At 35.7% G+C, this 16,832-nt stretch overlaps 1 protein-coding gene across 1 annotated transcript in view; it reads left to right on the forward strand.

Annotated features, from left to right (window-relative positions):
• The window catches only part of LOC150085214 (proton-coupled zinc antiporter SLC30A5-like), a 111,589-nt gene that overhangs the window by 77,404 nt on the left and 17,353 nt on the right, over positions 1–16,832 (forward strand). Inside the window, exons 12-13 of the mRNA XM_090373868.1 lie at positions 8,562–8,691; positions 13,922–14,084. Of these exons, the coding sequence (XP_090229994.1) occupies positions 8,562–8,691; positions 13,922–14,084 (293 nt within the window). The remainder of the gene's footprint in view (positions 1–8,561; positions 8,692–13,921; positions 14,085–16,832) is intronic.

The following is a 16,832-nucleotide window of genomic DNA, read 5'->3' on the forward strand; positions in this document are numbered from 1 at the left end:
TCAATGCCTCCTGTGGTCTTCCGTCAAAAGGATATCAGAAGGATTTTGATGAATCTTGATGCTAAAATAGCTCCAGGTCCTGATGGTATTTCTCCACTTGTTTTCAAAACCTGTGCTCCTGAACTTACTCCTATTCTTTGCCGCCTTTTTTCACTTTCTTATTCCAAAGGTGTTTTCCTTCTGCTTGGAAATTTGCTCATATCCAGCCAGTTCCTAAAAAGGGTGACAAATCCCTCCCATCCAATTATCGTCCCATTGCAATTACTTCTACTCTTTCTAAAGTAATGGAGAAATCAATTAACCGCCAACTCTTAAACTACCTAGAAACCTTCCGTCTGATCAACGATCACCAGTATGGATTCCGTCAGTGTCGATCCACTGGTGATATTCTGGCTTATGTTACCCATTTATGGACTAATTCACTGGAAAGGTTCGGTGAAACACAAGTAGTTGCTCTTGACATCTCAAAGGCTTTTGATCATGTTTGGCATAAAGGTCTAAACAAGCTTCCATCTTATGGTTTGCCAACTGTTTTTAGTAATTGGTTATCCAGTTTTCTCTCTGATCGCTCACTGAAGGTGATGGCTTTCTGTCTTCTAACTTCTCCACTAATGCCGGTTTCCCCCAAGGTTCAGTTCTTTCCCCCACTCTTTTCCTCTTGTATATTAATGACCTTCTTCCATTGACTGGAAATCCTATCCATAGTTTTGCTGATGATAGCACATTGCATTCCACTTTCCATTTTGAGAAACCTTGTCCTGCTCAATCAGCTTCAACTTCTCGAAAATCACTACCAATTCCTTAAATGCCGATCTTCAGGTAATTCTCCAGTGGGGCAAAGACAACTTAGTTGATTTCAACCCTTCTAAAACTCAATCTTGTCTTATATCTTGCAAAAAGGATTCTTCTGCTCCTATGCTTATCTTTAGTGACACTCCGATTTCTAGGCAAAATGATATATCTCTTTTGGGGATTACCCTGACTTCTAATCTCTCTTGGCACAAGCACATTACAAATATTGCTTCCTCTGCATCTAAAAAACTTGGTTTTCTCTTTTGCTCTCGGCATTACTTTTCTTCCAAACAGCTGCTCACTCTGTATAAATCGCAAATCCGCCTTGCCATGGAATATTGTTCCCACAACTGGGGTGGTGCCCCCAAAACCTCTCTCAGGCTTCTTGATTCCATTCAGAAGAGGGCAGTTAGGTTAATTAATGATTCATCTCTAACAGAGTCTCTCCACTCGCTTTCTCATTGACGTAATGTTTCTGCCGCGTGCCTCTTCTACAGATACTTCCATGGGCACTGTTCTTCTGAATTGGCTTCTATAATTCCCGCTCTCTCTTTCAAAACAGTCTGAACACCTGCCGCCACCAGCCAACATCCATTTACTGTCCAACTTTAAACCCACAGAACCAACTTTTCATCTTCCTCATTTATTCATTCAACTGCCATTTTCTGGAACAACCTTCCTTCGTACGTATTTCCTGAAAATTACAATCTACAGAAGTTCAAGTCCAATGTCAACAAATATCTTCTTTCGTCTTCTAAACCTCCAACCCAAGCATGGTACTAAGTACTATAGGTTCTAATACCTCTCGTGTTTGGGGTTCACATAAAAAAAAAAAAATAGCTAATTTCATAGCATTTAAACATGCATGCGTAAAAACACATTATATCTGATGTCAAAGGGAAAAGGAATTGTGGATCTGTTTTACTCTATTACCTAGGCGACTAGTTCCAAGGTGGTCTGGGAAAAAATCTGGAAAATGAAGGGGAAATGCACATCACATCCATCATTGGTCCTGGAATATAATGAATGCTCTATTGCTGATGAAACTTCAATATCCAATGCTTTGGTAAACATTTTATAACATCTCAGTGACATAATCATAAATCCTAGAGTTTCTGTACCGAAATGCAAAAGTGAAAAACAGCCCTTAATTTTACATCAAAGGGTTTTTACACATATAATGGGCCATTTACCATTCGTGAGCTGAAAACAGCTCTCATAACGATATCCATTATGAAATGATTAAATACCTTTCACCTAAATTCACGGATCACCTGTTCTTCTTTTACAACGGTATCTTCCTTGAAGAGCAGCTTCCACACGTCTTGCACAAGGCAACTTTTCTTTGTTCTGCTTAGCCAGGAAATTATCCTAAATTACCAACAAACTACTTTCCTATTGCTCTGACTAGCTGTTTGGGCAAGATATTAGAGAGAGAGAGAGAGAGAGAGAGAGAGAGAGAGAGAGAGAGAGAAAAAATGTTTAAAACTCATCTTATGTGGTACTTAGAATCAACTCTCTTCAGCATTCATTGTGGTTTCCGAATGAAAAGGTCCACCTTGGACCACTTAATTAAAATTGATACTTTCTTAAAATACTATTGATACTTTCTTAAAATCCCTAGTTGCCAAGCTTTATAGTGATCAAGCAATTCTCTGAGTGATTTGTAGAGCATTATCTGAAAACTATATTTCTTGTTCGGTTTTAAAAGTTTTTCTTATGTTCCCATTAATTAATAGTAAACCTAATCTTATGAATTGTATGTTTCAGAAAGGAAAACTGGCCTTTTTTTTTTTTTTTTTTTTTAATTAACACACTAACTTTTATACTGCTTGGTCACTCTAACAGCACTGCTTCTGCCTCTCTCTGTGGGACTTGAAACCTGGAAGAAATTCTCTCTTACAGGGCTGAAAGAAGCAAAGATGGATAATAACATGTTTCTATTCTACCTTTAGAACCATCAAGCTTAGACAAATGACACCAAAAAGGACCTTTTTCAATCCAAGAGGTTGAAAACAACTCCTCAAGAGTAAATACCAGCATTCCTCATTTTGCACTCTGAATCAGACTAGTCTATGAGTAAATTATCTCCTTTCCTTGTGCAGAATATATTGCACTCAACTTTGTTCAAAGCTATTAAAGCTGACAACCTTTGGTGGGCATCCAATAAAAGTTATTCCCCATGCCACCTGAAACTTCTGAAAGGGAGTAATAACAGAATGTTCAGAGGAGGAAAGTGTCAAAGAGCTATGTGAACAAAGAGTTATCCAAGCAAGGAGAATCATGTCTCAAAATGATGGTAGTCTCTGTTCCAACAAGAAGCATAATCCTCACTTTTAGCTGTCCTAACTTACCAACATCTGTCAAAGCAGGTTATCTATGATTACCTACTGGCTGAAAGTGTTAAGCAGCTGTAGCATACATAGGATATGCTATCCAGCTGGCATTAAGGAAATATGTCAGCAGTCATGACTTTCTGTCCTAATATATTCTGATTTGCTCAGTGCTATCTTAGCTACACAGGGTAAACATCATTCTCATCTGCTGCAAGAAATTGGCTTTCTAATTAACCTTCATATAAAAAAAAAAAAAAAACACTCTGAAATAGCTCATTGCCACATCCCAGGACACTGGAATAGGAGGAAATGACAAAGCAGATAATGCAGCAAAGTCAGCATCAGGAATACCAAACAAAACAGTGATAGTTCTAATCACTGATTTTAGGCCAATTATTTTTAGAGCAAGTGAAGACGAATGGGCCTAGATAGGGAAAAATCAGACCAACAATAAACTACAGGAAATAAAACATAATCCATAAATATGGGACTCCAGCATCAGAAAAGTTGTAGAGAAGTAGTAATGCTTGCCAGACTCTGAATTGGCCATGCATATACACCTTACACATTATCATCTATTAGCTAATGAAAATCTCCCTCTCTGTGTTCAATACCACTGTCAGCTTTCAGTAAGACACATTCTTTTGATATGCCCTCGATTCAGAAATTCCAGATTCCTTTGCTTCTAGAGTTTATACAATAATCAGAATCCATTTACCCGTCAACAGATATTACGTAATTCTGAAAATCTAGACATTGTTTAATTTCATTTGGCAAATTCAATTTGATAACTGAATCTAATAAATTTGATTTACACTAAAAAAAATGCGGAAAGACCTAGGCCTTTGATGCCCTTTTGTCTTAAAACCCTTAAACAAAGACAACAGCTTATAGTAATTTCTTCAGGAATTTTACTTCCTGTTTGTGCATCCCATTCATATAAAATGTCATTGCTGTGAGTGCACCGTTCTGTCTTCAGAAAGCTCTTTCTTTTCTGAGGTGTTGGCAGTTATTACTTTGACCCGTCTCATCAGATAAATATGTACAGTAAAACTTCCCTTTAACGGACAGCCATGGGGAACGAAAATTTGTCCGTTAGAAAGAAGTGTCCACTAACAAGAAGTCTGAGGGAGAAAAAAAAAGAAAGAAAGAAAAATCGTTAAACGTTTAATTTTAAATTAAATTAAAATATATACAAATTTTGACAATATTTTTGTAAATAATATACAATTACATACACAAGAGATAAAGAAAAATCGTTAAATGTTTAATGTAAAATTAAATTAAATTATATACAGATTTTGCACAATATTTTTGTAAATAATATACATACAATTGTGCCATGCATATTATGACTTTATCTTAAGAAAAATACATACAGTAATCACTTATTTTCTTCTGCACCTTCTTCCGGCTGATAATTTTGTTTTCAACATTTGTTTGGAGTGAAGAAACCATTGAAAGTCCTTCAGTATCTTCTTCAGCGGCGAAAAACATTTTTAAACAATTGATTTGTATGAGCACTTCTATTTTCATTGGTGGGTCGTCATTAATATGCTCTTCGACAGAATGACCGCCTTCCATTTCTTCATCCTCATGAGGAACTTCTTGAAAAATATCGATGATAATGTCGTTGATATCTAGAGCACCATCTGCTGTAGTGGGTCGAGTCTATATCTTTGTAGCCAGGGTCACATGTAGCGGAAGTATCGTACATTACCAATAGATGTTGAAGTTCTTGTTCTTCTTGGTGCTCCACATTGCTGTTCACAACTTCAATTTTTGCGTTTGAGAAGCCAGACTTTACAAAACAGTTCACGACAATTTATTTTCTAATTGCGTTTAGAGCCGACCTGGCTAGCCGGGTGGGTAAAATGCCTGCCTGGCAACCCAAAGGTCGCGGGTTCGAATCCTGCCTCGGGCTTGGATCAAAGTACTGCAAAAAAACCATGGGAGGTGCATTATGGCCACAGAAGCCGATACGTCAACAACTACCAAAAAAAAAAATAATAATAATAAAAAAATAATTGCGTTTACTGAAGAGGAAATCCATTGAATCGCATCTAGGATGCTGAGTTTCTTTGCAAGTTCACTCGCATATGTTACATCGTTCATGTTTGCAATGAGATGTCTTAAAACACTTTTTCTGTAGTGAAGTTTAAAATTTTTTATTATCCCTTGATCCAAGGGCTGACACTCTGCAGATTTGTTTGGTGACAGAAAAACGATTTGAATGTTGCACAATTCAATGTGCGGGTGAGATGCAGCATTATCCATGAAAAGAATAATTTTTCTGTTTTGACGAATCATGTTTTGGTTAAAGTGACTTATCCATTCGCTCATGATATCTCGTGTCATCCAAACTTTTTTATTAGACTTCCAGTCAACATTCAAAAGATTCAACTTTATGCCCTTGAGAAACAACGAGGATTTTGTGGTTTTCCTATAACAAGAGGTTGTTCAAAGTCTCCCAGCATATTTGTACACAATAGTACAGTAAAGCGTTCCTTAGAAATTTTTCCGCCCTGGCACTTTTCGTTTTTTAAACTCATTGTTTTTTCAGGAAGAGCTTTAAAAAACAAACCTGTTTCATCACAGTTGTAAATATCCTTAGCTTCAAAATCACGACATAAATCTTCCAATTTGACGGTCCACTCTGTTACAACCCCAGTATCAACAGATCCACCTTCACCACTTACGGTTTTTCAAGAAATTTTATGCCGAGTTTTGAACTTGTCTAGCCATCCCACAGAAGCTTTGAACTCATTTACTCCCATAGATTTCGCAACCTCCAAAGCCTTTTTCCTAATAATAGGCCCATTAATGGGAATTTTTTTAGCACATGCGTGACAAAACCACTCATACGTAACATTGTCAATTTGAAGTCCAACAGTTTTCGGGAATGATTTTTGAACCTGATCATTTCCATGTTGCCAAAATTGTTTGAGCAGTTCATTTTTTTTCTTTAGGATGTCGCTTACCTGCGTCTTCCCGATTTTGAATTTTGCAGCGAGATTGCGAACACTATTTTTTTGCCGATCATACGCATTAATGAGTTCGACTTTATCTTTTAAAGTTAAATGTTTATGAGAAGACATTGTGCACTTCACACTGAACAAAACTGAAAACTGAAACTCAAAAGATGAAAGGCCGACAAAATTCCCCCCCCCCCTGCACACACCGAATTCATCAGAAGTTTTACATGTGCCTTAAAATTCTTGAAAAAGGGTTTAGGTTAGCGACGTAAGCCTTAATAAAATTCAGAGAATCGGAAATAGAAAATAACACACGATTGAGGCAATACGTGGAAGAAATGTTCCTAGAAAAAGGGCTGTGAGCTCGCCTGCTGTCCGTTATGGGGAGATCAAATTAAGTGCTAATTTAAACGAAACAGTGCAGATTGCCTGTCCGCTAGACAGAAGCTGAAAACACGTTAAAACCAATAGAGGAGAGTTGGGGAATTTGAAAATGTCCGTTGTAGAGAGATGTCCGTTAAAGAGAGGTGTCCGTTAGAAGTTTCACTGTATATGATAACTTGGGAAGTGCCTGAATTGGTGACCAAAGGAATGTGTGTTTTTTTTTTTTTTTTTTTTTTTTCAGAGTTTGTGAAACAAGGTATTTAGTCTCAAATCTGTATGATTTGTGTATTTGGTCTCAGGCATTAAGATACGAGGTACTACCCAAAAGTTCCTGAAATGTATTTATAAAATAAATTGCTCACCCTGAGTCTCATTTGCCACCGTCACCTTCGAAGTAGTCCCCTTGAGAACGTAAACACAGATCCCGTGATTTGAATGCATCCTGAAAGTACTTCATCATAGTGTTCAGCTTGGATATCCTCTACACTGTCAAATCTTCAACCGTTCAGCTTGATTTTCATTCTTGGGAGGAGAAGTCACAGGGGGCTAAGTCTGGTGAATAAGGGGGAGAATGATTGCCATTTTGTTAGATGCCAAAAACTGCACCACAGTGAAAGATTTTTTTTTTTTGTTAGTTGTTGGCACATCGGCTTCTGTGGCCATATTGCACCTCCCAAGGTTTTTGCATTTTCTACTCTGATCCAAGCCCGAGGCAGGATTCGAACCCACAACCTTTGGGTTGCCAGGCAGGCACTTTACCCACCTGGCTAGCCCGGTCAGCAGTGAGAAATGCATGGGCCAGCACGTTGCCATGATGGACCCAGTTCTTTGTGTGCCACTTCTCTTTACATTTCCTCCTGACAGCTTCCTCTAACTACCTCAGGATGTCACAGTAGAACTTTGTGTTGACAGTCTGGCCATGAGAGACGAATTCCTTATGAATAATCCCGTCAATGTCCAAAAAACAGATCAGCATGGACTTCACATTGCTCCTCACTTGTCGGGCTTTCTTCGGTTGGGACAAAAATGGGCTCTTCCACTGGGATGATTGTTGCTCAGTTTCTTGGTCATACCCATATTCCCAACTTTTGTCACCAGTGACGACTGTAGAAAGGAAGTTTTGATCACTCCTGGCTCATTCTTGAAGATCTCTGCTAACTTCCATGCGATGCTGCTTTTGGTCTTTACTCAGTAACTATGGCACGAACTTAGTCGCAATCCTTCTCAGGTTCATCTCGTCTGACAAAATCCGCTGACACGTGCCATACGATTGTCCTACAATGCCACAAATGTTGTGGATGGTCCACCTGCGGTCTTCACAGATCTCTGCCTGAAATTTTGCGACATTTTCCAAGGTGGTGCTCGATGATGAATGCCCAGAGCGATCGTCATCATCAACCGACATTCGACTGTTTTTAAAACAGTTAAACCAGTAGTATGTCTGCATATGTACTAAAGCATTTTCACCAAAAGCTTGTTTCAACTTCTTATAGGTTTCTGCTGCTGTATTGTTAAGAAGGAAACAAAACTTGATGTAAGCATGTTGCTCTCTCACATCAGCCATTGCAACAATCGCAAACTATGTGAAACACACTGCTAAAGAACTGTGCATAAATATTCAATCACTTTATCCAGCCTGATGCCACGTGGCACACTGATTCACAAAGGGTGCATGCAGTGTTACCTAGCGCCACAAATCCGTACTAGACTTAGTTCCCATGCAACATTCAAATTTCGTGAAAATTTGGGTAGTACCTCGTATAATAGGATTTTTCCAGTAGGACACTGAGTTTTTTTTTTTTACTCCACAAAAAAGACTCATTCTTTATACACAGTTTACTGATTAATATGCAAGGTTCATCCTGTCCTTGTTGTCTTTGTGGAAATACTTTGCATGAATGTACATGCAGATTTCATAGTAGAACTTCAACTCACATTAATGATTTCCAATTAAACTGCAAAAATTTTATATGGAAATCGCATGAAAAGAAGTGGATGTTTTTAAAAACAATATTATAATGCATTTAGGATTAATGTATCAAATTGTAGATTTATTTAATCATTATTTTTGTAGGTTTGGCCGTGTAGAGGTTTTATCAGGATTTATAAATGGACTGTTCTTGATTGTAGTGTCATTTATGGTATTCACTGAAGCTTTAAGTAGGTTGTTTGATCCTCCTAAAATAATTACAGAACGGCTGTTGGTAAGTGACATTGATTTTGAATACTGTGTATAATGTGTATATACCAGATGATTCTTAACCCTTAAATATTCATGCACCAAACATTTCTCTAATTAGTTGGGTGCTAATGGAATTTAAATGCTTGTAGTGAAAACTATAAGTTATATGTTAAATATTTCTTGCTAAATGGACTGTAAAAGTAAGATGTCGTTTTCATATTTTGAAGTATTTAAAAAGAATAATAATATTTGCAAACTTAGATGGTAGTTTTGGCAAGATTTGTATCAATGTTTTTGAAGCACTGCAGTAGGGCCCGATGCAGGTATTTCTTGTCAAATTTTTACTATGACTCAGTAATACTATGAGTATGATGTAAATAAATTATATTCATAAATCTGGCAGATATTTCTTTTAGCAAGATCTAAAATTACAACTCAAGACAAACTCTAACAGGAAGATGGTGCCATAAATAAACAAACTAATGAAAACAGTTTCGAAAGCTTATTTTATTCTAACTTCTCACTAACAAAGCATATGAACAAAAGGTTCAAGTTTTTGCAAATAATCGTCAAGTGATATCATGAGCATGGTAACAGAATGGCTCCGTTTGATTGTATGATCAGCTTCCCAATACTTAAGGGAGCTATGAAATAATGACATCTTTCTTAAACTGCTAAAACTAGTCCAGAAACCATGCCATTATGATTTTTGACAGCATTTATTCTTCATTATTGATAGCAGTAAATAGATTGTATTGTTAGCAAAATAAATATTATAAAATAACTGGAAGGTGCCTGTTTGTTCTCAAGAAGTAGCTGTAAAAATATAGGATCTCGTGTAAAGTACTTCAAAGGATTAAATATATTCCCCTGAGAAATTAATTCAGAGGAAAAATGAGTCAAATATCTGACTAATATGGAACCTCATACTGACTGGTTTTACACTATGGCAGCATAAAATGTATACCTCATATTGCGAATATGGGCTGGGATGTAGAAAATCTGCTTTAGGCTGTCTCTCATGCTATTTTTATTCATATTTTTTACTTTGCTACAAAGCATTGTAGTAGTTGCTCCACGTGATGCATTACAATATACATGTTTATTGAAATATCACGAAAGAGAGCCACGCATCTGTTCCATTTTTTCTGATGTTTGTCAAAGTTGTACTTTTTTATCCTGCACCGGTGCTATAACCTATACGTGGTGTGTGTTCTTCTCTGCAGTATATCTTTTTTTAACGTCAACTTTGTTTTCTTTGGTACATATAAGGAGTTCCTTGTGAAGCATGCTTTTCCAGCATATTCAGAAATATCATTTGGAAACTTGGGGCTGTTTGTGTAATGCTGAAGCAGCCATTGACAGAAGATATATAAAGGATTATCAGTTTATCAGCAATGCTTGGATCATTTGCACATGATAGGGATACAAAAACATTTGCTGTTGTTTGGATTATTGTGCATGTCGCAGTGGCTATTTCCCATGGTATTCACAATGCACCTTAATAGCCACAGTTAACACTGACTAGAATAACAGGTCTCTTTTACATTATTAAAAATTTACAACTGTGAAATAACCCTATTACCTTTTGTCTACATGAAACCAATCTAACACCAAATATAACTGTTTCCCTTCAAAACTACATAATACATCTGGAAGATTGTGTTGCACGCAGTCTTTCACATGGAGGGATAGTGCTGATAATCAACTCATAGATACCCTCAAAACCAATCTCTCTAAAAAGAAACCTTGAGGCATTTGTTGCACGAGTCAATGTTAACTTCAATTTCATCATAGTCTCATTATACTTGCCCCCCCTAACCAAAATATAAACTATGCTGATTTAGAAGAATTAATGGTACAACTTTGCAAACCCTACTGCTTCCTAAGGGACCTCGTTAGTTACCATCCTTTATGGGGAAATCAAAACCTGGACAAGCGTAGACAAACTATCAAAAAATTACTTCATCAACACAGCCTAATAACTCTCAGTAATGGAGCACACACTTATATGCATCTTCCTATAGTATCTACTTCAGCTGTTGGTCTCTCTATGCTCAGTAACTGATTATTCTCTATTTGGATGTACTATACACAGCAGTCCACTGGGCAGTGGTCATTACCCTGTGATATGCTGCATTAATACAAGAATTCCCCACCTTTCTTACTGAATTGCCAAATGGAACTTTTCTAAAGCTGACTGGGGCATATAGAAGCAGCTAGCAACACTAAAAGAAAAACAGGTCCATCCAACACCCATAAACCTGGCAGTAGAATGTATATCTAAGCAAATACTGCAGGCAGCAGACAAAGCGATTCCAAAACAATCCATGGCGCCTTCATAGCCAGGTGGGAAGGAGCAGCAGTGCGTAGCACATGCTTCTTGATTATATCGGGGTTCGAGCCCGTCACCACCAAATACGGAGGATGCGGAAAGGTCAGGGAATGACCACTGTATATCCCCGAGCAATATGGCCTTAGTTGCTAATGCTCCTAAAAAGCCAAACAATCCAAAACAATCCACAAAAATATCGGCTCACTCAAAAGTGTAGTGGAATGATGGATGCAAGGCAGCTAAATAAGAAAACAGAGCATGGAACATCTTCAGGAAGTTCCCAACAACAGCAAACTCATCAGCTTTAAACAGGCAAGGGCAAAACGTGTTAGGCAGATCAGTAAAAGGGAAGCATGGAGGCATTTTCTTCCACAATTACAAGAATGACAAAAACTCAAATGATATGGGCCAAAATGGATGACATTTTTTCTTTTTTTAAATTTGATAAATGAATATCATCTTATCTTAACCCTTATCACTTGTAAGACAAATGAAGATATGAGACAGTAATTAGTGCATTATAGCCTGAGTTGCTGATGCACCAACAAATCTGACACAACAACATTACCAAAAATCTGAAACGTGTACTATACTTGTGGCAGAATCAAAAAAGACAATAATACTGAAACTGAAGATTAAAGACTAATATCAGCAGATATTCTTTTAAAATTTGTTCTTATTTCACACTTCTTTTTTCCTTACCATTGTTGACAGGCACTAATGGTTGTTTATTTGGTAGTTGCCCTTTATTATATGAGGTTGATGAAGTTTCTGCTTGGCCAAATGCGCATGCCTTAGCACACTTGTTAATAAAGTTAGCTGTCATGGTTTTCAATTGAGTTGATTTGTAATTCTGTCAATTTTCAGTAATCAAGTGGAAAATATTTTACAATTCACTCAAAGACAGCTGATGACCCAAATTTTAGTTGCGACCCATAAACACTGGGTTAGAGGAATTAAACAACTTTTACAACTACCGATCTACTGTTCATCCATGCATAAAATCGAAATAGAGAAAGACAATAGCATATTGTTCCAAATCTCTTTGTAAAAAAGCGTAATAATTCTCTCTTAATAGAAATATACAGAACACCAACAGACACAGGAGCCATTATAAAGTTTAATTTGAATCACTCCATGAACACAAAAATAGGCATTCTTAAGTTTCATTTTTAGAGCTTTAAGACTATGTAAAGATCAAGCACTCAATAGAGAAATCAGCAGAATTTCCTAAATATATAGTAACAATGGATACCCACAAAAACTCATAATGAAAACAGTTAATATAACAAATGAGAAATATCTCAACACATAGGCATCTAACAAAGAACCAAAAAAAAAAAAAAGAACATAACCAAAAAAGCAAGAGTAAATTAGCAAACAGATCAAAAGCATAGCCAAAAAATGAGTTGTATACCAGATTTATAAGAACTAATAAAAATATGGTAAAAACTCCCTCCCCCCACATCACCCCTGATGAACTTTTTCCACCAAACACCCAGTATACAATTTACAATGCAAATATGCCAAAATCATATATTGGAGAAACCGGTAGAAAATTATTCAAAAGAATTAAAGAACATAAATATGACATAGCCCGTGGCCAAATAACAAAATTAAATCTGGCTTTCCATGCTTGATGCAAGGATCATCAATAGGATTTCAAGAACACCCCAGTCCTGACCACTGATAGGTATGCAGAAACACAGACTATACAAAGTCCTTCATTATAACATATAATATAATGAATATAAAACGACAGCATGATGATACACAATATCCACATACCTATTTTAAAAAGCAGAGTATTAGAGCAGATAAAAAACAAAAATTAGAACGATAATAAATATATATGGAAAAAAGAACTCCATCCTCCCTTCTAACAAGATATCGAACCCATCCACACAGTTATGATGCTCACAAAGGTTAGCTGCCAAACAGATATCTAATCGTACAACATCCAAACTGCTATTCTCATTCTAAATACCCTCAATCTAAGTGAAAAACTAACCTATGATTTGCTCCGGAGACCTTAACTGGAGTTTTAATTCAAAACATTCTTAGTTTGAGAGTACACTACAGAACATATAATGAATTGTAAACTCACTATCTTGGTGAGGCTCTTCTTATGATGGTGTCATAAGGAGAGCATTACAAGAGTGTAAGTATTCATAGTTATCCATTTACTTAATGTTAACTTATTTAATTTTAATTATTAATCTTTAACTAAATTAATAACTAACATAAAATTACTTAAAATTGTTAATTTAATCTTTACCTGATGTTTGCTAATAGCTGCTTGTTATCTAATTCAAGACTAAACCTTAATAAATAAGAAATGTGTAATCAAACTAACAACTTTATGTAAATAAAGTCACCAAAATTTACCTTTATCTGTTGTCTTTACAGTCACTGAAGAAGTAGTACAAGAAGTACCATGAAATGTCAGAGCATAATCTGTAATTCTTTAAGAAATTAAAGACAGATTACACTCTGCGCAGGTTTAAGTGCTCATTATTTCATCAGTTTTCAATTCTTGATATATCTGCATACCATGTTACTAAAAGAATATTTAATGCTCACATTGCCAGTTAATGCTACAGATATTAAGGGAAGAGATTTTCCAAAAAATTTTCTTGTTTTAGAAAAAACAAGATTGACTCATCCGTTACTTGTTTTGGAAAAAAACAAGTAATGGATGAGTCAATCTTATGGAAACTGAAAATTACCACATCTTGAGTTTTCTTTAGTAAAATGCACTGAGAAATTCTGGTAATTTCAAATTGATGTTTTAGGACAATTTCAAATTGATATTTTAGGAAATTTAATATTAAAACAGACAAGATAAATAATTTATTAATTATTTGGATATTTTAAAATTTTGAAAGTAGTTCTAAACCTATATTTCTGTTTTTAGACGGTGTCGGTTGCTGGCCTATGTGTTAATCTTGTTGGAATATTTGTGTTTTGGCAAACACATTCACATTTGCATGGTCATGCACATCAGTCGTACTCTTCACATGGACATAGTCATTCTCATCATCATTCTCACCACCATGCTGATGATACAAATATTCAAGGTATATTTACAGGGATTTTTTTTGATTATTTACAAGTAGAACCTAGATTTTTGGTTTTATTTTCAAGTAATCTTTAAAACTAGCAAATTGTAATTTTATGCCATTCTTAACTCCTCAGCTTTAACAGAAAATTCACTATCAAATTCTTTTCTAAAGGAAATGTTTTATTACCTTTTACATCAAATAAATGACACATTCATATTTTAATGTTTGAAGCAGTGCAGTGCCAAAGTAATTGTTGTGAAGGTTCCCGGGAAATGTTTGATGTGTAGGATCTGTGCCATTATAGGGGAAAAAAAAACAAACATTTTTTATTTTTTATTAAAAACCTTAATTTGTTTTAGAAAAGTAATAAGATGTAATTAGATATGATATTGCACTGTACAAAGCAAAAAATATAAGAAGAAATATACGCTTTATATAGCACAGTGCCACATTTAAAATAATTGTAATTGTCACTAAATTGTACTTTTAAAATGTAATCCCTGCCAGATCACCCTATGTTTTTTTTTTTTTTTTTTTTTATGAAAACCCCAAACACGAAAGGTATCAAAACCTATAGTACTTAGTACCGTGCATGGGTTTGAAGGAGAAGTATGGGGGGAGGGGGATGCCAGAAACTTTGCTCTAGAGACTAGACATGGGTTTCACCACTTCAAGCCTCCAATAAGCAAAGTGGTGGTATTCCACCGGTTGATGAAAGTCATCTACCACCTGTGGACATCTGTTTTCAAGACACAGTGGGAAAATCTTTAATGCCTGCCAAACTGCCAACTGTCTGTTTGGTATTCTGTCCAAGAACTACTCAGAGAGCTTAATATCACAGTAGACAATGTTGCTCAGTTTCAAAGGTGGCTCTTTCCACCCTGGCATGTTCACTTTCCACCATGCAACTTCTCTATTAATAACTGGGGGAAAAGCCAGCACTTCACCATCTGTTTACTTACAACTCTGTGCTGCCCATTGATCTGCTTACTCTGATTTCCTGTCTGTCTTCACTGATGGCTCAGAACCATCCATGGGATCTTCTGCAGTCTTTCCAAAGAGAAAGAACTTTATCTGAGAAGATCCGCTACAAGTGCAGTATATACTCTGCAGAATTGTATGCTTATAGATCTTGCTTTGCACAACATTAAAATTAATAATTATCAAAGGTGTATGGTATACACAGATTCTTTAAGTGCATTACAGGCTCTATCAATGATGAGATATAATCTTCATCCTGTCTTGTCCAGGGTTCAACAGAAGTTTTATATTCTCTTTATGAATCTACATTTGACATCTGCTTCTGCTGGATCCCAAGCCATATTGGGATCATAGGTAATGATCTGGCAGATCACTAAAATCATTTTTAACTATTATCTTTTCCATAACCTGTTTTGGCACATTATAGCCTTATTTACTAATGCATCAATAAAAATCAAACCAAACTTGGGAAATATCAAGTGTAAAGTTCTCTAAGTGAAGAGAAACTTGCATTCAGTTTTAGATACGTGATTTTTTTTTTTTTTTTTTTGTGTGATAATGGAATCCTAAACTGGATTCAGTAACATCACCTATTAAACAATTAATTAGTTTGGTGAATTGAATGTAATAGGTGTTCAGATTGCATATTTCTTATTTAGAATTTAATAAAGTAAATTAATTTGTTAATTCACATGGAGACATAATGTTCATTTATATCCATGTACTGTTAAACAACTCCATATGTCTTTCACTCAATAAACTTTTGTCAAATGAAAATTAAAAACTGGGTGAAAATTTTACCAAACTTTAATCTCAGTATTGCAATGAATAATTATCAGTCACAGATGTAAAGTGTTAAGAAGATTTTAATGAAGATCATGAAAATGGAGTAAATCTTATGCTCAGAAACTGAGAATATCTGAATTCTGATACCATTTGTGGCACACAAGATGTCAACTTCATGATTTTCTTACATAGTGAATGAATGTTAATGCAGATTTATTGCAAGTTTTAAAATATAAGGTAAAGCCAGCATGCCAAAACAAAGAGGCTATGGTCTGAAGCCATATCTATCCACAAAGACAGTGCATTGACAATTAATACTTTGAGAAATCTGAAGTAGATGGTGCTTTCTTACCTACTGTATATGCTGAACTTCATTTCTTGAGATTATCATTTGTTTTGATCATTAAAGAATTTCAAATTAACAAGAAAGTTAGTTAACAAGAAAGAAACAAGAATTTGAGCCACACTTCAGGTTCTAACAACAGTCACAAATTCTTCCCGAAAGGAATTTGGAAGTTAGGAGATAGATTGCTGAATTAGATAAATGGGTAGACTGTCTCAATAAGTAGCAATGTTAGTATTGTTGATACTTCAGCCAATAAAGGCGCCTCCGTAGCCAGGTGGGAAGGAGCAGCAGTGTGTAGCATACGCTTCTTGATTAGACCGGGGTTCGAGCCAGTCGCCACCAAATACGGAGGATGCGGAAAGGTCAGGGAATGATCACCGCATATTCCTGGAGCAATATGGCCTTAGTTGCTAATGCTCCTAAAAATCAAATAACAAACAACAACAATCAGCCAATAAAAATTGTTAAAAAAACTTTCTCATTCATATTTGAGACACCTTGTATATAATTAAATATGATTTGCTTTTTTTTCTAATTAATGAGCATGCAATAGGTTACTGATAGATTTGTCATGTAAAGTTTTTCTTATGTTTATACTGTATATTGTATAAATATTCTTTAGTATATGGATTACCATTCTTTTTTAATTT

This window comes from Mastigoproctus giganteus, chromosome 5 (genome assembly GCF_048544385.1).
Source record: "Mastigoproctus giganteus isolate SK-2022 chromosome 5, ASM4854438v1, whole genome shotgun sequence".
NCBI classification, from domain to species: Eukaryota; Metazoa; Arthropoda; class Arachnida; order Uropygi; family Thelyphonidae; genus Mastigoproctus; species Mastigoproctus giganteus.